Here is a 23594-nt window from a genome sequence, read left to right as displayed (position 1 = left end):
TGGTCGTGTACTGCTTTTTATGTTAATAACGCAGCAGAAAAAGAACGAGGTGTTCCCAGGTTAGTTATAAATTATAAACCTTTAAATAAATTTTTAAAATGGATTAGATATCCTATTCCAAATAAAAGAGATTTATTAACCATATTATATTATGCTAATATCTTTTCAAAATTTGATTTAAAATCTGGATATTGGCAAATCCAAATATTTAGAGACCATTCATATAGAACGGCATTTAATGTTCCGTTTGGACAGTACGAATGGAATGTAATGCCTTTTGGGTTAAAAAATGCTCCCTCAAAATTTCAAAAGATAATGAATGATATTTTTAATCCCTATTTGGATTTCATCATAATTTATGTTGACGATATTTTGGTATACTCAAAGACTCTTGAAGTGCATATTAAGCATTTAGACATTTTTAAGAAAATAGTTATTCAAAATGGTTTGTGAGACTATTAGTCCAAGGCTTCTTAAAAATGTCTAAATGCTTAATATGCACTTCAAGAGTCTTTGAGTACACCAAAATATCATCAATATAAATTATGATGAAATCCAAATAGGGATTAAAAATATCATTCATTATCTTTTGAAATTCTGAGGGAGCATTTTTTAACACAAAAGGCATTACATTCCATTCGTACTGTCCAAACGAAACATTAAATGTCGTTCTATATGAATGGTTTGTAAATATTTGGATTTGCCAATATCCAGATTTTAAATCAAATTTTGAAAAGATATTAGCATCATATAATCTGGTTAATAAATCTCTTTTATTTGGAATAGGATATCTAATCCATTTTAAAAATTTATTTAAAGGTTTATAATTTATAACTAACCTGGGAACACCTCGTTCTTTTTCTGCTGCGTTATTAACATAAAAAGCAGTACACGACCATGGTGATTTGGAAGGCTTTATTTTGTAATAAATTATCAATTTCATTTTTGCAGAATTCAACCATTTCGGTATTCATCTGACAAGGACGTGATTTGGTAGGAATATTTTCCTCAGAGAAATCATCTTCATATGGAAGAGTTACAATATGATTTTTCCAATTCCAAAACGGCACTAGGATGATCAGCTCAAATATCAATGGCCATTTTTTCAGAAATGAGTTTAATATTTTCCTGTACTTTAGCAGATTTTAAAGTATCGAATATATTCATACTAAATATCTCAAGTTGTAAAATAATCAACATGCTTTTGTTTCATTTCAATAAGAGCATTAATACCTCTAGAAATAGGCCCGGTGATAAAAGTATAACTAATATCTTGATTTTTATAAGTAGCAGAAAATCATTTAGCATTTATATTAGTAAAAGGATAAATTGCATTTATAAAAGGAGTTCCTAGAATAATAGGAGGGTATAACTGATTTTTTACTAAGAAAAAGAAGTGAGGAATACAAACTTTATTCTGGCAAATATGAGTATTAGATAATTTATACTTTATATCTAAAGCATGACCAGATGCAGATTTAACCATATGAGTTATATTTTCAAAATATTTAGTAGGTACTAGACCTTCTTGAATGCAACTCACATCAGCGCCGCTATCAATCATAGTAATGTTAGTTATAGAAAAAGTGTTATCAATTAATATAGTACATTTAACATACCATTTATGAGCTGTAACAATTTGCATCATTCCTAAAAACATATTTTGTTTCGGATCAATATTCAAAGTGTTGGCAAGAGTATTTTCTTCAGCAGTAGATTCATCAACCTTATTTTTTCCTTTGCTATTAGCTGACTCAATCTGAGTAAGACGGTGATCATAAATAATATGATTTTGTTTAAGAAATTTAATTTCTTCCTTCAAATGTTCAATTTCTCCTTTTAAATCATCAAAAGAGGTATCACGAAAAACCATGGTTTGTTTAGAAGAGAGTCTATTATGAACTTCAGACAAGGAGTAAGAAGCAGAATAATTAAATTCATCTTTAACCTTTTTATCACAAGGAATACTAGTTGAAGAGCTAGTTTTACTAGCGGCCAATTGAATATTCTTTTCACGAAGAGTATTATCGGTAACTTCTTTTAGAAGTTCTATCACATTGTCTGCAGTGATAGTGAACATATTCATGTCTTCGAACTGAGATTGCAGCTTGTAGAATTCATCATGTTCGCAGTGACAAATATCACCATGACATTTGCAAGCATCATTCAAATCTTGATGAACCTTAGAAGACTCAGGTTACTCATCCTCTGTTGCATAACTTGCTTCAGAATCATCATAATCTGATTCGAAACCAGAAGTATATAGAAAACTATAAATCTTCTCTTGAATATCATCATTAAGTTCTAGAGTCTTAAGCTTTTCTAGCTTACAATTTGGAGCTATATGCCCAAATTTTCAACATTTATAACACTTAATCTTATCAAGATCTTGCCTTGATCTATTCTTGGTAAATCTATGAGATTTACGATGAGCCCTACGCTCATCTCTTTCTTCTCTAATCCTTCTCTTAGATCTTCTTTTCTTATGATGAGATCTATGAGATTCTGATTTAGAAGTTTCTCGGTTGGTACCTTTAGAAGCATCTGGTAAACCGAACTGAGTACAAAAATCTCCCAATTGAGACTTTTCTCTAAGCTTATCCATTTTTAGCTGTCTTGAGAGTTTTAACTCATTGCACAAATTTATCAGTTCTTGTGTACAAGCCCCAATAAGCTTTCCATAGGTAAAATTACTATAGGGAATAATTCCTTGCGGATCTCTAAGAGTCTTTTTCACTCTTTCTGCAAATAAAGAAGGTAAACCATCAATAAATTTGGCTTTCCAGAATTCTACGCCATTTTCGGGAAGTTTCATTACCCGACTTAAATAAGTGTCTTTATACCATCTAAACTCACCTAAATGTCTACATCTAAGACCATTTAGTAAAGATCTAATGGTTTCATATTGATTGATAAATCTACCACTAAAATGGTCTAGGATGGTCAAGACTAAAGTATAAACAACGTCTTCTCTATTTTTAACTAAAGCAAATCCTAGGTTATCAACTCCTTCGGCTGTAGCCTTAGCGTTTATGACTGCTGCCTTTGCATCAAGGGTCATATAATTATCCCACCAACCTCTTAATTGACCCGTAAAACCTGCAATAATCATTTTGCAAATATTCATGTTAGTGTTATTAATGCTCTTGCAAATGGTAGCATACATAAGCATCCTATGAACTAAAATAGTTAAATGTCTATCAGTCAAACCATCGAGATTCCATTCATAAATCTCGCTTCCACTATAAGAGGTGTTAGTTTGATTCCAATCTTTTTCCTCTATTAAATCATCTCGATGAGTTGGTCTGGGATAATAGTAAGTTTGCATACTAGGTTTTCTAGCATACGTATTACCACTATTCTTCTTTGGATAACCATGAAGTTTATTAACTTCCATTTCCACTTGTGTCTTGAAATCGAAAGTGGCTTCCATTTCATTTGCAAAATCTTCAGCGAGGCTTATCAGTTTCGCACTTGCACTAAATTCTGAAAACTTTTTATCTAAAAGGCTTTCAAGATCATGAAGAGGTCTAAGAATAAAATCCTGAATCTCAGGAGGTCTTTGAATAGGGACATCAGGCTGTTTCGACGTAGAAGCCTGTTCAGAGACTTGTTTCGCTGATTTTAACTTGTCATCAATTTGAATAATCAGATTAGTTAGATTATCTAACTTCTTATCTAGAGAACAAATATGTTCACCAATGACTTTAGCATACAAACCCAAATAATTATTTTGAGAAATAAGTCGATTAATCTCATTAATACTTACTACGGCCACCTCATTATCAATAAATTTATGAAAAGCAGTAAAAAGTAATACTCGTATTATCTGGTAAAATAAACAGAGCTTGAGGAGGATAAATGGATTGAATAATATTACCTGATTCATCTTTGTAAGATCGTTCAATAACGTTGATGAATAAAAGTAAATAAGTGGTTATAAACCAAGGCACAAAGAACATAATATGATTATGTAATGCACAAGTTTCATAAAATTCTTGAGAAATATTATTTAAATCTTCTCTATTGTAAGTGTCAAAAAACCAAGTTTTAAAATAGTTCCATTTTTCATTTCAACATTCGTTTTGAATATATTTTCTTGCTTGTGAACCTGGACTAAAATCAATTTGATGTTCTCTCATCATTAAGCATCATTAAGATTAAAATCCATCTCGGATACAGAAGGAATATCTTTATCAGAAACATCAGATGATTTATCATTTGTTTGAACAATGTTTAACCGAGCATCAATTTTTATTTTTTGTTTTTCTGCAGATATAACTGTTGATAAAGTATGCAATGAAGCAACTCGATTTCTAGTTGGACCATAACAAGGTTCTATCGGAGAAATATCTTAAATAGCCAGTCTTCTATCAGAAGCAAAAGAATGTCTACTATAAGGAATACTTTTTTCATCAAACTGCATACAAATTTTTCCACCGTAATTTTGACTAATATGAGAATATTCAGAATTGGTGACAGCCAGTCAGTTATTATTATTATTACTATTATTACTATTTTTATTATTATTATTTTTATTATTATTATTATTATTATTATTATTATTTTTGTTTATTATTATTATTATTATTATTAAAAAACTTATATCTATGCCGGATAACTAACTTTAATTTTATATCTACCATGAAAGATCTAGACTTTATCTAAATATGCATAAATTCATCTATAATTTCTTGACTTGGTTCCGAGATTGTGGTACAGTCAGATTCAATACAACAAGTTAATGGCTTTGTCTTAGTGACTCCGTCTAGCCAGCCGTGGTCTTAGCCCGCAAAATGAGTTAAAAGGGTGTGTCATACCCGGTTAGAATTGCTAGACACATGGGCTCATTGACAATACGTATTTGAATCTAGACAGACCCCTTGCTTGGGTAAAAGGATTGGATCCTTCCATACAGTCATTAATTATCTAAGAATTTGTATGTATTTCGATTCGAAATTATTCAGATGTTAACAAGCTAGATTAAAGATGACCATGCGGACTATTGCCAGTCTTCAGAAATCCTGTTTCGTTGGTATCAGAGCCTAGGATCTTTCATGGTAGATAAAAAATTAAAGTTAGTTATCCGGCATAGATATAAGTCTTTAGCCAGACATAATCACGGCTTAATAGAAAAGTACTAAAGAAGTAAGAAGATAAATTACCTTAGGAACAAACAGCACACTTTTATTCTCCGGCCAAAGTCCGGCAAGCTCACTATACTTCAAACTTTTACAAAGGAGAGAGAGAGGGAGAGAGAAAGTAGAGAGAAAAGTTGGTTTCTAAAACTTGCTCTTTAACAAAATAAAATGCCCTTATTTATAGATAGAAAAAGGCATCTACGAATAGTAAAACGGGTCCCTTATGTGGGGCCAAAATAGTACATTCACTGTTTGTAGTGCTTATCTCACTGAACAGTACATCCACTGTTGGTAGTGTCTGATAGTGCTTTCATCCACTAAGCTTTGTCTCTTAGCTTTGCCAAAAGTTCTTCAGCCCTTTTCAGCGTATCTGCTGGTTCTTCTTCTTCAATTTGTTGGGCTTCATGCATATCTTCACTAGCCTCACTATGCATAGAGGAATCTGATTTTGCATACTGATTTAAATTTGAAAGAAGAGTCTTTTTTACCGCTTCTAGGTAATCCAATATCATTTTATTTTGCTCTTCTTCATCATGATTAGAGATTCTTCGAGCCATATGTTTTACCGAAGTTGAAGTTGACTCATCAGTTACAATTCCTTTATTAGGAATCGATTAATATTCTTTAATAGTCGCTGGTATTTGATCCAATAGTTCTTGTCCATATATTGACTTTGTTTGCGGATCTTTTTTCATTAACTTATCCCAAAAGTTATTATAATAAGTGCGATATAAACAGGGGATTTGTTCTTCTGTAAAATCCACCTCTGGAACCCATTTGTGGATCCATGGAACAGAGAATTCTATGAAAAACCATATCTGTTCAATCTGTTGTAAGTAAGAAATATGTTCTTGCTGATATAATCTATTAAGATCCGGGAAAATCTTTACCCATTCTTTATATAACTTAAGAAATGGTTCGGGCAATATTTTTATTGTTGGCCCGTGGTATGACCACCAATTTAAAAACCAATTAGGTATAGGATTAGCAAATATCTTTGCACATACCTTTATGAACCAAGTATGTTTATGTCTCTCATTGTTATAACAGAGGACTTTGTCGAAGGCCTGGATATAATCCCAATATGTGAAACTCATTTTAACATTGTTAAGACTGATCTGTCATTCTGTCATTGAGGAAATACCCCAATCTTCAATGTGAATAATTTGTTTAACAATCATTTTAGAGAAGTTATAAACATTCTCACCTGTATTGTATCCTGCAAAGTGTTGGAATTCAACACCCGTGCTTATCAGCAAAGTTTCATAGTACTTCCGAGTTTTGTATGACTCGCCCGGGAAGTAAAGCCCATTAAGTAAGTACCTTTGGAATATCTTCCGAGGTTCTTCTCTCCTCTGTATATCAGCATTTTCTAAGAGAAATATCATTTCTCTTTTCTCTACCTTTTCATAGGTTTTCATATCATCAATAGTATCTTCTTTGGCTATTGAAGCAAAAGTATTACTTTGCTTTTGGTTTATATATTCTTGTAACTTAGCATATAACGAGTCGCTTTCTGGAATATCTTCCAGATGTATTGACGAAGAGGTTTTCTCTTGTGTTTTTGAATTTAGTTTAACTAAACTCATTCATCCTCTCTGTATAATAAGAGTGCTGGATGATGAAGAAGATCCGTATGACAATCTTGATGAGACTGAGGATGATCTTCCTCTGCCTCTGCCTCTACCCTTAGTCATCCAAGGGTGTTCCATTCTGCAAATGAAACAATGAGTTTTAAACCCAATTCGCATCATAATAAGTGTTTGATTCTTCTATTGATTGGAATAGATCTATCAACATTCCATCTATAATTTTCCAGCAAATAAATTCCTTTATATCTTGATTAAAAGGAAGAACCTTTAGAATAGTAATCAATCTTTTTTCAGTAAAAAACATAGAGATGGGAATATCATTATCTCTTTCTGAAAAGCTACTATATTCACTCATTTTGAATGTATTCTCTTGATAAGAAGTCGGGGAGGGAGTTATCACTTCCTTTCTTATATAGAATTTCAAAATCAAAAGGTGTTAATTGTGCTTGCCACCTTGCAAACATTAATTTTGACGCGTCATGTTTAAAGTCTTTGTTAAACATATACTTGACTGATTGAGCGTCTGTTTTTATCAAAAACTTCTGGTTGTATAGATCATCATGAAATTTTAAAACACATTTAACGATAGTTAACATTTCATGAGCTACCGTTGCATACTTTCATTGAGCATCGCTCTATTTTCCTGAATGAAAACGAATAAGGTATTCGTGATTATCATGAGGGTTAATTTGTTTTAGAATTCCACCATAACCCATGTTGGACGCATCTATCTCTACTATTTTAGGCCAAGCAGGATTGGCAAGGGTTAAGCAAGGTAAAGACTTAACTCTTTCTTTGATTGCTTTAACAAGGTTTGTAAGACTATCAGTCCAAGGTTTCTTATGCTCCTTCTTCAGCCTGTCGTACAATGGGGCTAAATCGCGAGACAAGTTTTTGTAGAAGGGAGAAATATAATTTAAACTTCCCAAAAAACACTGTAATTGCGTTCTATCAGTAATTATATCAGGAAACTTTGATGCGAATTCAATAGATCGCTGAATAGGAGTAATTTTTCCCTGGCAAATTAAATGACCCAAGAATCTAGCTTCTGTTTGAAAAAGACTCATTTTAGGTTTAGATATTACCAATCCATTTTGAATGACTATTTTCTTGAAAATATCTAAATGCTTTATATGCATTTCAAGAGTCTTTGAATAAACCAGAATATCATCAATATAGACTATAATGAAATCCAAATAAGGATTAAAAATATCATTCATAATTTTTTGAAATTCAGAAGGGGCGTTTTTCAAACCAAATGGCATAACATTCCATTCGTATTGTCCAAACGGGACATTAAAAGCAGTTTTATACGAATGTTCTTTAAATATTTGAATCTGCCAATATCCTGATTTTAAATCAAATTTTGAAAATATATTGGCGTCATATAATCTTGAATGTAAATCTCTTTTATTTGGAATAGGATATCTAATCCATTTTAAATATTTGTTTAAAGGTTTGTAATTTATAACTAACCTGGGGACACCAGTTCTTTCTCTACTGCATTATTAACATAAAAGGCAGTACAAGACCAAGGTGACTTGGAAGGTTTTATTAAACTCTTTTGTAACAGATTATCAATCTCTTTTTTGCATAATTTAACCAATTCGGAATTCATTTGGCAAGGTCGGGATTTCGTAGGAATATTTTCCTCAGAGAAATCATCTTCATACGGAAGAGTTACGATGTGCTTTTTTCTATTCCAGAAAGCACTAGGATGATCAGCACAAATATCAATGGCCATTTGTTCAGAGATTAATTTAATCTTCTCCTGTACTTTAGTAGCTTTCAAATTATCAAATATATTCATACTAAAAATCTCAAGCTGTAGATAATTAATATGCTTTTGTTTCATTTCAATTAAAGCATTAATATCACGAGAAACAGGTTCAGTGATAAAAGTATAACTAATATCATGATCTTTATAAGTGGCTGAAAACCCTTTAGCATTTATATTGGTAAAAGGATAGATAGCATTTATAAACGGAGTTCCTAAAATGATAGGAGGGTATAACTGATTTTTTACCAAGAAAAAGAAGTGAGGAATACAAACTTTATTTTGACAAATACGAGTGTTAGATAATTTATACTTTATATCTAAAGCATGTCCAGATGAGGATTTAACCATATGAGTAGTTTTCTCAAAATATTTAGTAGGCACTAATCCTTCTTGAATGCAACTTACATCAGCTCCGCTATCAATCATGGCAATATTAGATATAGAGAAAGAATTATCAATTAAAATAGTACATTTAACATACCATTTATGAGCTGTAACAACTTGCATCATTCCTAAAACCATATTTTGTTTAGGATCAATATTTACAGATTTAGCAAGAGTATTATCATCAACTGGAGTATTATCATCATCAACCTTAGTTTTCCTTTTGCTATTAGCAGACTCAATTTGAGTAAGACGGTGATCACAAATAATATTATTTTGTTTAAGAAATTTAATTTCTTCTTTTAAATGTTCAATTTCTTCTTTTAAGTCATCAAAAGAAGAATCACGAACTACCATAGTTTGTTTAGATGAAAGTCTATTATGAACTTCAGACAAAGAATATAGAGCAGAATAAACAAAATCATCTTTAACCTTTTTATCATCAGAAATGCTATGAGCAGAAGGGCTAGTTTTACTAGCTGCTAGCTGAATGATCTTTTCACGAAGAGTGTTATCAATGACTTCTTTAAGAAGTTCTATAACATTGTCTGCTGTTATGGTGAGTAAATTCATATCTTCGAACTGAGATTGAAGTTAGTAAAACTCGCCATGTTCACAATTACAGATATCACCATGACATTTACAAGAATCATTTAAGTCTTGTTGATCTTTGTTGGAAGACTCGGGTTGATCATCCTCTGTATAATAACTCGCTTCAGACTCCTTGTAGTCTGACTCGGAACCAGAAGTGTAACTATAAACCTTTTCTTGAATATCTTCATCTAGTTCTAAAGCTTTAAGCTTCTCCAGTTTACAATTCAGAGCTATATGTCCAAATTTTCCACACTTGTAGCATTTGATTTTATCAAGATCTCTTTGTGACCTATTCTTAGTAAATCTGTGAGATTTTCGATGAGCCTTACGCTCTTCTCTTTCTTCTCTAGATCTTCTTCTCCTTCGATGAGATCTATGGTGTTCAGACTTAGAAGTCTCGTGTTTTGTACCTTTAGAAGCATCTGGTAACCCAAACTGTGTACAAAAATCTCCTAATTGAGATTTCTCTCTTAGCTTATCCATTTTAAGCTGTCTAAAGAGTTTTAACTCATTGCACAAATTTATGCCCTCTTGAGTACAACCTCCAATAAGCTTTCCATACGTATAATGGTTATAAAGAATAATCCCTTGGGGATCTCTTAGAGTTTTCTTAACTTTTTCAGCAAATAAAGATGGTAAGCCATCTATGAATTTGGCTTTCCAATATTCTAATCCATTTTCGAGAAGTTCCATTACCCGACTTAAATAAGTATCTTTATACCATCTAAATTCACCCAAGTGTCTACATCTTAATCCATTGAGTAGAGTTCTGACGGTTTCATACTGATTGGTAAATCTACCACTAAAATGTTCTAGAATGGTTAAGACTAATGTATACACTGCGTCTTCTCTATTTTTGACTAAGGCAAATCCTAGGTTATCAACTCCTTCAGTGGCAGCTTTAGCGTTTATAACCACTGCTTTTGCCTCCATAGTCATATAATTGTCCCACCAGCCTCATAATTGATCAGTAAAACCTGCAATGATCATTTTGCAAATAGTCCTATCTGTGTTATTAACACTTTTGCAGATAGTAGCATACATGAGCATTCTATGAACCAACCTAGTTAACTGCCTATCTGTTAACCCGTCTAGATTTCATTCATAAATCTCACTTCCACTGTAAGAAGTGTTAGTTTGATTCCAATCTCTTTCTTCTATAAGAACATCCTGCGGGGTGGGCCTAGGATAGTAGTATTATTATTATTATTATTATTATTATTATTATTATTATTATTATTATTATTAGTAATATTATTATTATTATTCTTATTATTATTATTAGTAGTAGTAGTAGTAGTAGTATTATTATTATTAGTATTATTATTATTATTATTAGTATTATTATTATTATTGTTATTATTATTATTATTGTTATTATTATTATTATTGTTATTGTTATTGTTATTATTATTATTATTATTATTATTATTATTATTATTATTATTATTATTATTATTATTATTATTATTGTTATTATTATTTTTATTATTATTGTTATTGTTATTGTTATTGTTATTGTTATTGTTATTGTTATTGTTATTGTTATTGTTATTGTTATTGTTATTGTTATTGTTATTATTATTGTTATTATTATTATTATTGTTATTATTATTATTATTATTATTATTATTATTATTATTATTATTATTATTATTAGTATTAGTATTATTAGTATTATTAGTATTATTAGTATTATTAGTATTATTAGTATTATTATTATTATTATTATTATTATTATTATTATTATCACTATTATTATTATTATTATTATTATTATTACTATTATTATTACTATTATTATTATTACTATTACTATTATTATTATTATTATTATTATTATTATTATTATTAGTATTATTAGTATTATTAGTATTATTATTATTATTACTATTATTATTATACAGTTGAAGTTATTCAATACATTTTTTGACTGAGTTTGTAAAACTGTATGATGAAAAATATAATATAAGTACACATATAAATTATTATTAGGAGGAAATGACTAAAATAAGAAACATATATACTGTCAAGTGGGGTATTCACGGGTCGGTTTGGATCGGTTATTAGTCAAAATCAAAATCAAACCAACTTAATCAATTTTAAAATTATCAAAACCAAACCAAACCAAACCAAATATAATATACATTTATCAGTTTGGTGGTTATCAGTTTCAGTTTGGCTTGGTTCGGTTATTAACCATACACAAAATAAAAGAAACAATCCATTCAAAATGTGCAAAAAGTGAAAACAATCATTTCAAAACGAAAAATAGTTAGAATGACTGAAATTACTGAACTTTTGATCACTGAATTTAACTACTATGAATAAAGCTTTATAATTCACTATTTTTGCCTAAAAGGAAGAAATAATAACATTTACAGTCCCACCAAGAATTTTTATAGACACTCATATATATGAAATCAATAAGATAAATGTTTTCACCTTGGGTCAATTTTGCTTTCAATAAGTAAATTATAAAGAAATTTTAATGAAAACACATATAAGATCTTTAAAATTATTTATTAAAATAATATATTAAGTATGTATATTAATAAAATATATTTATATAATTCATCGGTTCAGTTAGGTTATTTCTTCAGGTTTTTCGAATAAAATCATAACCAAACCAAATACTATTGGTTTTCAAAAATCTAAGACCAAACCAAACCCAAATAAAATCGGTTTATTTTATCGATTTGGATCTATTTTTATCCAAACCTTGAACACCTCTACTGGGTCAACAAACCAATTTTCATATGGTTTCCTCTCATGTAAGGCATTATCATGCCATTTGCTCCCTTTTAATTTTATACTTTATTTCTTTTCTTTAAAAAATGTCAGTGTTTTTTAAATAAATTTTAAATTGTAAAATTAACTACTAAATAACAGTTTTACTAATTAAGGAGGTTCTATCTTTTTCAAAAAAATTAACTCTCTAAATAAATCGAGGGTACATTAGGTAAAAAACATAATCTTTTCTTGATTTGTCAAAAAATGACAAGTAAAGAGTCAAAATTGGACAAGTAAAAAGGAACAAAGAGAGTAATGATTAAAATTATCTGTTTTTTATTTTCAATATTCTAAATATATATAAAATTTATTTATTTGTAAACATAACAAGTATAAAATTCAAATAAAAGAATAATTAAATATTAGAAAAAAATACAAATTTAATAAAATAAAATTAATGTTTTGTGGAGTATAAGCATTAAGATTAGATTTTACTAATATCCCTTCATTTAATAAACCCGTTTACCCTTGTAATGGGTTAGACCCGATTCCCATAATCTCTTGCATTTCAAAATTTCTCTGTCAAATCATTTTTTAGCTCAAAATTTGGACATCTTGAGATATTCTGGGGATAATTTGGCATCGTAAACCCCCACGAATCGGTATTTATTTTTCTTTTTCTTTTCTATTCGAGTGTTAGTTTTGTTAATCATGTAATTTTTGGAGCACCTGTATATAAATTATGTTCATTTGTTTTTGAATGTAAAAATAATTGCAACTTTATCATTGTAAGTAATCATTTTTTAGAACAATTTTTCCTGTATTTTGTGATTGTGTAGAAGCTGAAACAAGTTTGAATTATTGAACACGATTATAATCAATTTCGTCAATCTCTAGAATTTTTTTTCTTAATTGAAAATGGGATAAATAAGGTGTAGGCATTTTGATCAACTAGTTGAAGTGGGCAACATGATTCTCTGTATCCATTCTGCATTATTCGAGGTGTAGGGCATTTGCTATTTTTTTTTTCTTTCAGTTTCCTTGAGAAGTATCTGGTGCGGGAGTAATCCATGAGTTGAATGCTTGATTGAGTATTCTATTAAGCCTAGTAAAATAGGCATCCCTATACCTATGTATCATGTGCGCTTATTAGTGCCATTGAGGGGTAGCCGAAGGTTAGGTGTTAGTTTTTTGGTTAGTAATTGGGAAATGAGCATTACAATATGCATATACATTAGTCGTCATTGTTTCTAGGCACTAGTGTATGTGATTATTGAGAAGCAGGAAGAATTTTGAACTACTACCAGATATGTGGTTATCATTTGCTTGAACCTCTATATTGAAGGAACATTTTCATTAATCAAGAAATGGGGAAAATGGAGTGTGTGCATTTCAATCCATATTCTTTTTAGTATACAGGTATTATGACATTAGTTGGAACTGAGTGTCCCAAATGGATAATCCATTAACCTCTTCTAGTTCTTATGAACATATGGTTATCCTTACTTTTCTGTTTTTGCTATATTGTTGTTCATATCTGATCAATGTGAGTATAAGGAGTTAGAAGTCAGGTGTAAAATTGATTTCTCATATGGTGCTTAATATGACTATGGCTTGTGAGGCCATTTATTTTTTATCTTGTCCAGATAAATTAAATTGGATGCACTGTTTTTCTTCTGTGGACACTAATTTGCGTGTTTTTAGAATGTCTACAAGTAGTGGTGAGCACTCTTTTGATGTAAAGGAGCTATTGGAGATTAGGGCAAGATGTAAAGAGGTAATATCTGCTCTTCAATCATATCATAATATTTGTTATAGCATATCCATGAAAGTAATAACCTCACTTGTTTTGGATTGATGCCTAGTTGTTGTTGAATATCCATGGAAGTTATGCTGGAACTAGCTTCAGGAATTTTTTATGGCGCTAGGGTATTATTTGATTCATGAACAAGTTAAATGCAGATTATAATTCACGTGTCATAATTATGTGAATGGCATTCACTGCTGTATTTGCATTTTGTTGGATGATTGGTTAATTACGTTAGAATGTAAACTATTTAAAATCAATACTACAAATATTTTTGGATTTAGTTAAGTAATAACAAGTAAAAGATGGTTTAACTAACAAGTAATAAAACAACATTCTTTCCTTTACACGTGCTTTGATCCATGCATTAGTATTACCTGTACTGTTAATCTACCTTGAATTCAGCATAAAATTATACTAGAATTACCGTTTAACTAATGCATGTATTATGGAGTAATATGGAAACTAAGAGTGACAACCAAACATCTGACTAAATGATCTGGAATTTAATACTGGAAACAATTGGTTGAACACTTTTAAATGAGAAATCTTATGTGCAGTAATTTAACTGTACTGGCTTTGCTTGATTCAAAAATTTGGGAATCATTTTTTTTGTGGACTAGTCGGAATGTTTCTATAGTAAACCAAGTTGGAGTCAATTTGGGTATCTGACTTCTTATTTTAGTTTGGCCTGCTTGTATGATCATAGCTGTTGTACAAATTATTTTCTGATAATGACTTGACATGTGATAACTTTCTTGCTAGTTAGCTTTTAATACTTCCTTTAACTTCATTCCCTGTTTGGCAGCTTAGGAAAGAAAAGGATACGCTGAGGGGTTCACAAGGTCAGAGTGTTGAACTGATCAGAGTAATTTCAAATATCTTTATCTTTGTTTGTGAATCTTTTGGTTTCTATCTTTTGGCCATTATCAAGTCATCTTCAGATGTTGTAGACTAATAAAGTTGTGTCATGCCCCAAATCCATGTGACTGGCATCTGGAACTCTACTTGACCTGAGAGAACCAACCCATGTAATCATCCCTAATTATGCACTTAAACAATGAATGCAAAACTATTGAAACATTCCAATCCTTTAAGTATTGAAAATCATGCATGAATACAACCGTTAAATCAACAACATTTTTCTTTCAAATGAAATATTCATCAAAATAAAAAAGTCTCATGCATGCATTCCATGTGAATAATAGTAATTACAACCCAAAAGAACTGCTATCTTCTTTGGAGCCTCTATGACAAGAATTAAGCTTGGAAACCGAGACAGGTCTCAGTGACTCAGAATATAACAATCTAAGTTTCACATGCCTAGTTTGTATCATACAACCGTTCCCCAAGATGTGACACAAGATTTAAAGAAATCAACTGGCGTGCATAGACATTGATATTAACAAGAGGCATTTATATAACAATTATCAATTTAGACATTGAAATGAAATATCAAAATAAACACATTTCAAAGTACTCATTTTAGCATTAAAGCTTGATCAAAATCATGTGAGATTTTATCATTTACCTGGAGTACTATACCTTCACCATCAAAAGATGTTAAGTCAACTAGCTTATGTACCTAACAGTATTGTCAAAGGCGTGCTTAGGCTGTGAGGCAAGTCTCAAAACGGATTGAGTGCTTTCGTGTCATCATCATGGTTCTAAGGCATATATATTTTTCCTCTCTTGGCGGCTTCTTTTTTTTATATTAAAGCTCACTCTTTATTTGTGTAGCGATTGAAGTCCCAACGGACCTTAGAGTTTTTTTTTGCACTTTTTGCTTTTGATAACACTGGTACGTAGCAGCAAGTATTATATATCCTACTTGCTCAGGTTGTCTCATCAAAGTGTTGTATGAATCGACTCAGCCATGTTAATAAAGTAGCACAATAGTACCCACTCATGGGACACTCTACCATAATCCTAACCATAAGGTAGGTCCTACGCCGACACCGGCATGTTTAGTTTCATGTCATTACAAGGAACATGTTCGAAGCCAATCTCGGTGAATCTTGTATGTCCCAAATTCTCAACCTTGACCTTCATAGTCAATCCAACCGTTTGAGCAAAATAAAATCCTTTGACAATTCATGGTAAAATATTTAACAAATAAATATAATCTTTAATGATTCAACAAGTGCTATTTCAATATGTAAAGGTTTTCAAAAACGTTACCCTTCACATTTTATGAAAATCATGACAAATAGCACCTAAACTATTTACAAGGCAAGAAATGGTGCAATCCCAATATGCTCGCCCCCACAAGTTAAGAAACACTTTAAACATGTTTTACATAAATCAGTTCAACAATATGAATTTCAGGAAAAACTTCGAGAGGTAGTAAGTTTGAACATACGTCGAATCACTTTCCAAATTTTACCCCAAAGTATCTTTTACAATATACATATACGAGTTTATGTTTATGTAAATCAATAACACATCACAACAATACCAACTAAGTCAACTTTAGTGTCCAACACCTGAATATAACTTCATTAGTTCAGTAAGAATCCCTATTGCTCAATTCAAAAGTCAAATCCTTTAGTTGTAACTCCAATTCGTCCACTACACGTGTTATGGAACCGAGTCACTCCTTTAGAAACTAAAAACGACATTGTTCATGAGAACACAACAATATTCATCTTCTTTATCAACAAACTTTTCAATTTCAAAACTAGCTTTCTGGAGTTTCATGAAATCAGTGTTTAAATCCAACTCCTTCAAAAGTTCAGTCTATGATGTCCATGGAACATGAGTGAAAGGAATGCCTCTTTGAAGGACCCTAGATTTTTCATGACTTGTGTAATTTAAAGGTTCTTGATATTTTCTTCACAGATCTATAATTTCCATGATATTTGAGCATGAGGAAATGTATTTAATGAACCAAATCTACCAAGCAATGCACTTGATACTTGCCTATAGCATTCATGAAGTTTGAGCTCTCCCTTCTTTCTAACTCCAACAACTTGTTCCAAACAATTAAATTTTCTCTCCCAAAATACCTTCTAAAGGCTATTTAAGTTGGACGCCACAAGTGAAGCCTTGCGCCACCGCCACATGCGCGTTATTGATTTCTTAAAGTTTCTCAACACCAAGAGTGGCGTTTCAGCTGGACTTCACTGCCAGCATATCCTTTGTTCCAAATTTGCATTCCAACTTTGCCTCCTGTTTCATTGTTTCTTTCTCATTTTTATCACAAGAAGACGTACCTTTAATTATTCCCTTCTTTTAATTTTTGCACCCAATTCATTTCATGGCATGTACCCTCTTAGTCCCAATGCCCTTTCTTTTTTTCTCATTTTGTCTCTAGGTAATCTAGTCCCAGTTTCCTTCCATTTTTTTCTTGCTCATTTTGTCTCTATGTAATCCTTTTTCCCCCTCTTAGTCACTGCCAAGTAATCCATCGATTCCAAATTTCCTTTCTTATCTTGCCAACTGATCATTGGTTGAATGATTATCCCCATTAATCATTGCTTATTCATTGATAAATAATTATTCTCCAAAAAATCTAATAATGTTGATTCATTCAATTAATTCAACCACTTATCCCATGGAGTTATAATTTATTACAAGCTATACCAATATTAATTACAAGAGTTCCCATGACTTAGTTACGCTTGCGCGGGCCCCGCATAACTCAAATTTGATTAAATTTCATCCTTTAGCTCTAAATTAGTCCAAATTAATTATAGAAATTATTGGGGCTTCCCAAGTTTTTTGACTCCCAAAACTGCCTTTACTAGTTGAGTAGTACCATCTACTCATTTGGCTATAAAGCTGGTGATGTTCTGCATTCTTGTTAGTAAAATTGATGTGCTTTTATACTCCTCTGTGACAATAGCGTTGACATAAATTTAAAAATCTAGAGGAGCATAAAGTATGATCATTGCTGTTGATCTTGGAACATACAAATGTAGAATCATATGAAAGGTCTTTTGGATGTCTCCATGCGAATAGGTTGGAGCGGTTAATAGCTTTTCCTTTTTGTGTAAAATATCATTTGTATCTTACCTCCTAATTTTGCAAATTTGTGCCTCGTCTCCTTTTAGCAAGTGGAAGAGCCCCTGCCCTCCCCACCCAAAAATAAAAAGAAGACAAGACAAGACTTTAGTTTTGCCTTCCAATAAATATTTACCCTTTACCCATGCCATTTAACTGCTTTTTTTTCCATGTATGTTTCGGTACTTACCCTTTACCTATGCACAATCAAGTTTCTAGTAATCAAAATTATGAGGAGCTGGCACACTTTCCTCTATTACTTTTGCTAACCATGAGGTTTTATATGTTCTAGTGTAACAAGATTTATTATTATTTAAAGCTTCTAATAATCTTTATGTATGCTATATTTGTCTTATGTTGATTTTTATAATCCATAAACTAATGTAAAGAGGATGGTAAAGTTTTTCAGAAATTCGACTGCATGGCAATTGGCAATCTTATCGTATGTTGGTTCTGGGAATGGAATAGAGTAGTCTCTAAAAACAACTATGAAGTATGAACTATATCATCTTGTAAAGATATAATGTGTTAACACAACTTATTGTCATCACAAATTAATTTCGAGTAGTTGACCACTGGACTGAAAATAACCACTATGAATACAATCAACTTATGTTGTCAATCATGAACATTCTATTATCTAGTTGAAAATCTTGGAGACTAAGGTGAAAATTTGACTATTTCTATTAAATCTATTTTACAGAAAATAGAACAGCATGTGCAGACATTATCTGAGGCCCGAGAAGAAGACAAATATCACACCCAGAAGCTGAAAAGTGAGCTGGAGAACTGTTCCCAAGAGATAGGTATCACTCCAAAATATTCCTATTATATTATATGTGACTAATTTTTATTTTACTTGGTAAACATTACTTATTCTTACCTAAAGTATACTCCTCCTGGACTCCTGGTGCTCGGAGCCCCAGACCGTAGAAATATTCAAAAAAGGAAGAGAATTCAAGCTTATGCCACTGATAGGACTAAAATGGTAGTTGACTGTTGATTCTCAAGTTGAAGTCATCTTTTGCCATCATATGAACGTTTAGCATTTTCCTTGGAGCAATATCACCTTTTTATGGACGCGTATCGTCTTTTTCTGGTTTATATATTTTTCTTTTGTTGCTCGGACTCTTCAAAATGTTGATGGGTGCATTCTCCAAAAGCAGTTATTTTTGGAGAGTCGACACGTGTGCAACAATATTTTTGGAGAGTTCGAGCAACATAGTCTTTTGCAAACTTGCACCTTTATCTGGTCATTATTTACTAGGAATTTTCTATCGGTCATACCCTTTATATTTTGTAGCTTGTCATATAAGATTGGTTCTCTTCAATAGTGAAAATAGTATCTATTTTATTTGTTGTTGACTTGGATTGCCCATTTTAGTCCCACCATTTCCAATATATTCGTTGTAGATTACCTGCAGGATCAGCTGAATTTGAGGAATGAAGAGATGGATTCTCTGAGTAAGTGTGTATGCAGCCTTCAATTGAAACTTGCAAACCTTGAAAACATGGAAGAAGAGGTTACAAGGTTAAGGGAAGAGTTGGAAACGTCAAATGCTGAACGCTTATATTTGTTGCAGCAGTTGGAAAACAAAGAGTTGGAGATAGAGGGTTCAGCTTTGTGCATTGAGAAACTAGAGGAGTCAGTAGCATCCGTAGGTCTAGAGCATCAATTCGAAATAGAGAGTATGAAGCTTGATTTGAAAGCCATGGAGCAGAATTATTTCAAAGCAAAGAAATCCCAGGATGAAACGGCTCAAGATAGTGCTATGATGAACGAGCTTATTCATGACCTCCAACTTCAAATTTATGATGCAGAGAAAGTTATCGAAAGTTTAGAAAAGGAAAATGTAAATCTTAGGGAACAACTCCAGACGTCTGAATTGAATGCCAGAACATTTTCTGAAAAAGTAGAGGAGCTATTTCGTGGTTTGATACCGAACAATGATGACAGCTCCTCAAGTAAAGAAGATGACAGTGCTTCTAGGTATGCAGTGAGCATATACTCAGATCTTAGTCTACCATTACCTTATTGGCTTAAGATGATGAATGATTAATGTTAATTAATTAATATAAGATCAGATGTTGGTGACAAGTTGTTGATGTGAAAGAACCATACTTATTCCAGAGTAAATTCTTAGTATATGATTCATCTAATAAAGCAAATTGTCTCATGATTTTCACATTTGGTTGATGCATTTTGTAGTTTGTTGGAGATAGTGATTGTGTATTGTCATGTAGTTGACCATGCTTGTATTAAGAATTTCTGTGCTAAATACCTATAATTATAGTAAAGCTAAGTCATCTTTCCAACTATTTTTACATTGTGTCTCACACTATTCCTTTCATTTAAGCTGCTGTGGTGACATTTTGGGTCCACTCCTTATCAAACTGGCTTCTCTAGGGCTATCAGATGTGGACTTGACTGACAAGATGAAGAAAATGGCAGGTCAAATAAAGAATTATGAATCACTTGTAAAGCAGCTTAAGGTATTTTTTGTAGTTGACATCCGTAGAAACATTTACATCCAAGTCTTAATGTGATTTAATGCTGTTGGTCCATTAATTTGAATGGGTAGGAAAAGCTGAGAATGGAAAAGCTAAAAGCCAAAGAAGAATCAGAGGATTTAGCTCAAGAAATGGCTGAGCTGCGCTATCAGATGACTGGGTTGCTGGAAGAAGAACGCAAACGTCGTGCATGTGTTGAACAATTATCTTTACAAAGAATAGCTGAGTTAGAAGCACAGGTATCTCCCTTAACATCTGTGACTTAGTATGTCCCGTTAGGAGGATCCTTTTATGAGGGCCCTGATAGATTTTCATGTGTTAACAAGGTTGAAAAAGAAAGGATGAAATCCTTTACTGAACAAGATCAAAGTAAATCTATCACTGTTTTCAGACATGTCAGTGAATCATAAAGACGGGTCAAATATTGTAATTTGGAGCAAATCTGCTGGTGGAGCGTGTGTTTCAGGTCTGGTATCTATCTTTACTTGTATTTCTTTCGAAGTGTTTACTGAAGGAAAATTAATTTGATTAAGAGAACGAACTATGCAGCAACTGCCAAAGGATTCTGATCAATAGTTGTATGATCGCCTTATCAAATGGTGTTATGGTTGAAAAGTTCAGTTTGCTTCATTGTTTTTGGAACAAGTTTACATGCATAAGAATGCGCTTTGTATTTGCAGATGGAATGAAGACTGCTAATGCTTGATGAATCAATGTTGGTTTTCATGTTCTAGAGACTTGTTAGTTCCAGATGAAGTGCTGGGTTATCGGGACTGCACAGTTTAGTTGGATTATGATGCTTTTACATACAAACTCATGCTGTACAGATTTATATTTTTCTTGCTCAACCATGGAAGTATTCATGGAAGTATTATTTATTTGAGCTTTTGGTTGAAGTTATTGGGTGTTCGAGTCCATTGTGGACAGTTTGTAATCAGTGTTGTCCCGGAAGGTGCTTGAGGAGCTTTACGAAAGGGGTGTGCTGTCTGAATTGTACATTTTTTGAGTGGGATTATGTACTATAGAACAAGGTTACTTTATAAACAAAAATGTGTTTCTTTACAATTCATCCTAGAACATATGAATATCCTGAGTTCATCTATAAACCATAAAGACCAAATCAAATAGACAATTACATTATCTTATAACACTAATATGGTAAGATTTAATATGGTTTTGATATTCAAAAGGTGGCTCTTTCTAAGAAATATTTTCTAAGTTAGCTCCCAAGAGTTTTGTCAAGGGAAACAGTAACATCTTTTAATTCCCCCTTTGCCTTCTTGATCATCATTTTTTGCTCCTTGAACCTGCTTTTGAACTTGCTTCTGTTCTTCCCAATCAAATATCATGTCAGGGAGTTTACCATCACACTTCTTGGTCTATCAGTTTACATCTATTGTAAGATTGATATTCATGGGATGAGTTTTTTATCAGATTTTTTTAAAAAAAAAAGTTTGTCACTCATCAAACTACAACACTGAATTTTCAAGTGACTGATAAACACCCAATTACACCTCTTCAAGAAAGTGTAGACGATTGTTAGCAATATAATAACCCGACTAAAGAGTTGGATCGTTCCCATAGAAAATGGGGTTCTACTTTCGCCCTAGAGTGTAATTGATCTTTGGCATATTTCGATCTTTCTTGCATACCACTTGAATAGATTCGTGTTTAGGATTTACCACCGGACAAACACTATGCTTGGTTAAGAGACATGATGAAAAATAAATTGTCACTCCCCGAGCCTACTTCCTGGGTGGGACTGGCACTCGAGAACCATTGCTGGCCCAAGCGAACCCTTGGCCTGACTTACTTACTCAGCGGAAGACTTAAACATCAGAAATACCCCAAATAAGGAACTTATGAAATAACTTAGAATGTCTTTTAAAGAAATCATTCAAACTAGCCAAAATGGCTACTTAAGTCTCAACCATTAAAACAGGAAATAGAAGACTCAAAACTAACATCTAAATGTCTATGAAGCCTCTAAACAACTGAGATGGATGTCGGGACAAGACCCACGACATCCTAATGAACTAATAATAAAACTGAAAGCAATAAAAGGGATCCTCCGAAAGCAAGGAGGCTCACCACAAGACTCTGGGTGCTCAACTGGATCAACGATGAGCTAGATGTTGACATGTGTCTGCATCATAATAAGATGCAAGCCAAATGACATCTGTACATTGAATGTACGAGTATGCGAAGGGGATTCTAAAACAAGACATAAGCTTGAAAGGAACTAAAGAACTTACCTGGCTCAACTCAACTCAACATAACTGAACTCATTTCAATATAAAGCAGTTTAAAACAAGTGCAATATAAAGAAAAATTGTTCAAAACATGATGTCAACTCTGTGTGTATGCAAAGATACATATAAATCTGAAGTGTATGTAAAAATACAATAAACTGTGTATATAAGAATACAATTACTTCTGTGAGAGTTTCTCTAACCGACAACTATCACGTAAGAGCTATTGTGATGATACATCATTTTGCCTCACGCTGCCAGGGCCGTCCTATACCTTGCCGAGGGTATAGAACCTGAACTACTAAGTGGATCCACTAGTCTATGCTAAAAATCACTAAATGAATCATCTAAAAAGTATGACCCTTTTCTACCCATGGTGGCTACATAGTTTATGGGGGTTGTGAGTTGTCTGAACTCTCCCCCATATCGGTGCTCAATACTACTCCCAAAATATGATACTAGCTCTTCTGTTTAAAAAACATACTTCTTTATGTGATTTGAGATAATTGCTCAAAAACTTAGCTCAAAGGCTATCTTGGAAATCAAAGTTTCCTCTCTTGCTTCATTTAGAAGGCGGTTACTCTTTTCTGAAAACTAGCTCAAAGGCTCTTTGGAAATCTTAGTTTCCGTTCTTATTTAAATGTGAAAACATTTTAAACTCTTTGGGAATGCATAGTCCCCATATACTTTTGAAGAAATGAACTTCAATCTTTACTCTTTACTCTTTACTGGTGCGCCGCATCAGCTCCCACTTTCTGGGGCTCCATTTGAGCGCACGGCAGGCGCGCCACCCCA

The 23594-nt window shown here is 32.3% G+C and overlaps 2 protein-coding genes across 2 annotated transcripts; one reads left to right on the top strand and one right to left on the bottom strand.

Moving 5' to 3' along the window:
* Positions 1–9491: 9491 nt before the first annotated feature.
* On the bottom strand, positions 9492–10424 carry LOC125837824 (uncharacterized). Its single transcript, XM_049516896.1, has one exon. The coding sequence runs from the start codon at positions 10422–10424 to the stop codon at positions 9492–9494; it is 933 nt and encodes a 310-aa protein (XP_049372853.1).
* A 2456-nt stretch (positions 10425–12880) lies between these two features.
* LOC125837819 (uncharacterized) lies at positions 12881–21500 on the top strand. Its single transcript, XM_049516891.1, has 9 exons — positions 12881–12886; positions 13929–14001; positions 14840–14899; positions 18740–18842; positions 19450–20026; positions 20394–20529; positions 20619–20786; positions 20874–21013; positions 21228–21500. The coding sequence occupies exons 2-8, from the start codon at positions 13930–13932 to the stop codon at positions 20955–20957; spliced, it is 1200 nt and encodes a 399-aa protein (XP_049372848.1). The 5' UTR covers positions 12881–12886; position 13929; the 3' UTR covers positions 20958–21013; positions 21228–21500.
* The last annotated feature ends 2094 nt before the right edge of the window (positions 21501–23594 follow it).

The sequence above is a fragment of the Solanum verrucosum genome, unplaced genomic scaffold, assembly GCF_900185275.1.
Source record: "Solanum verrucosum unplaced genomic scaffold, falcon-dt-bn FXZP01000139.1, whole genome shotgun sequence".
Taxonomy (NCBI): Eukaryota; Viridiplantae; Streptophyta; class Magnoliopsida; order Solanales; family Solanaceae; genus Solanum; species Solanum verrucosum.
The sequence above is the reverse complement of the archived record's forward strand: the minus strand, read 5'-3'. Positions and strand labels throughout refer to the sequence as shown.

Coding starts and splice junctions, on each gene's coding strand:
- LOC125837819 (XM_049516891.1), top strand. CDS start 13,930: ATGTCTACAAGTAGTGGTGAGCACTCTTTTGATGTAAAGGAGCTATTG. Junction 20,027..20,393: donor GAAGATGACAGTGCTTCTAG/GTATGCAGTGAG, acceptor CTTTCATTTAAG/CTGCTGTGGTGACATTTTGG. Junction 20,530..20,618: donor CACTTGTAAAGCAGCTTAAG/GTATTTTTTGTA, acceptor TTGAATGGGTAG/GAAAAGCTGAGAATGGAAAA.
- LOC125837824 (XM_049516896.1), bottom strand. CDS start 10,424: ATGGAGGCAAAAGCAGTGGTTATAAACGCTAAAGCTGCCACTGAAGGA.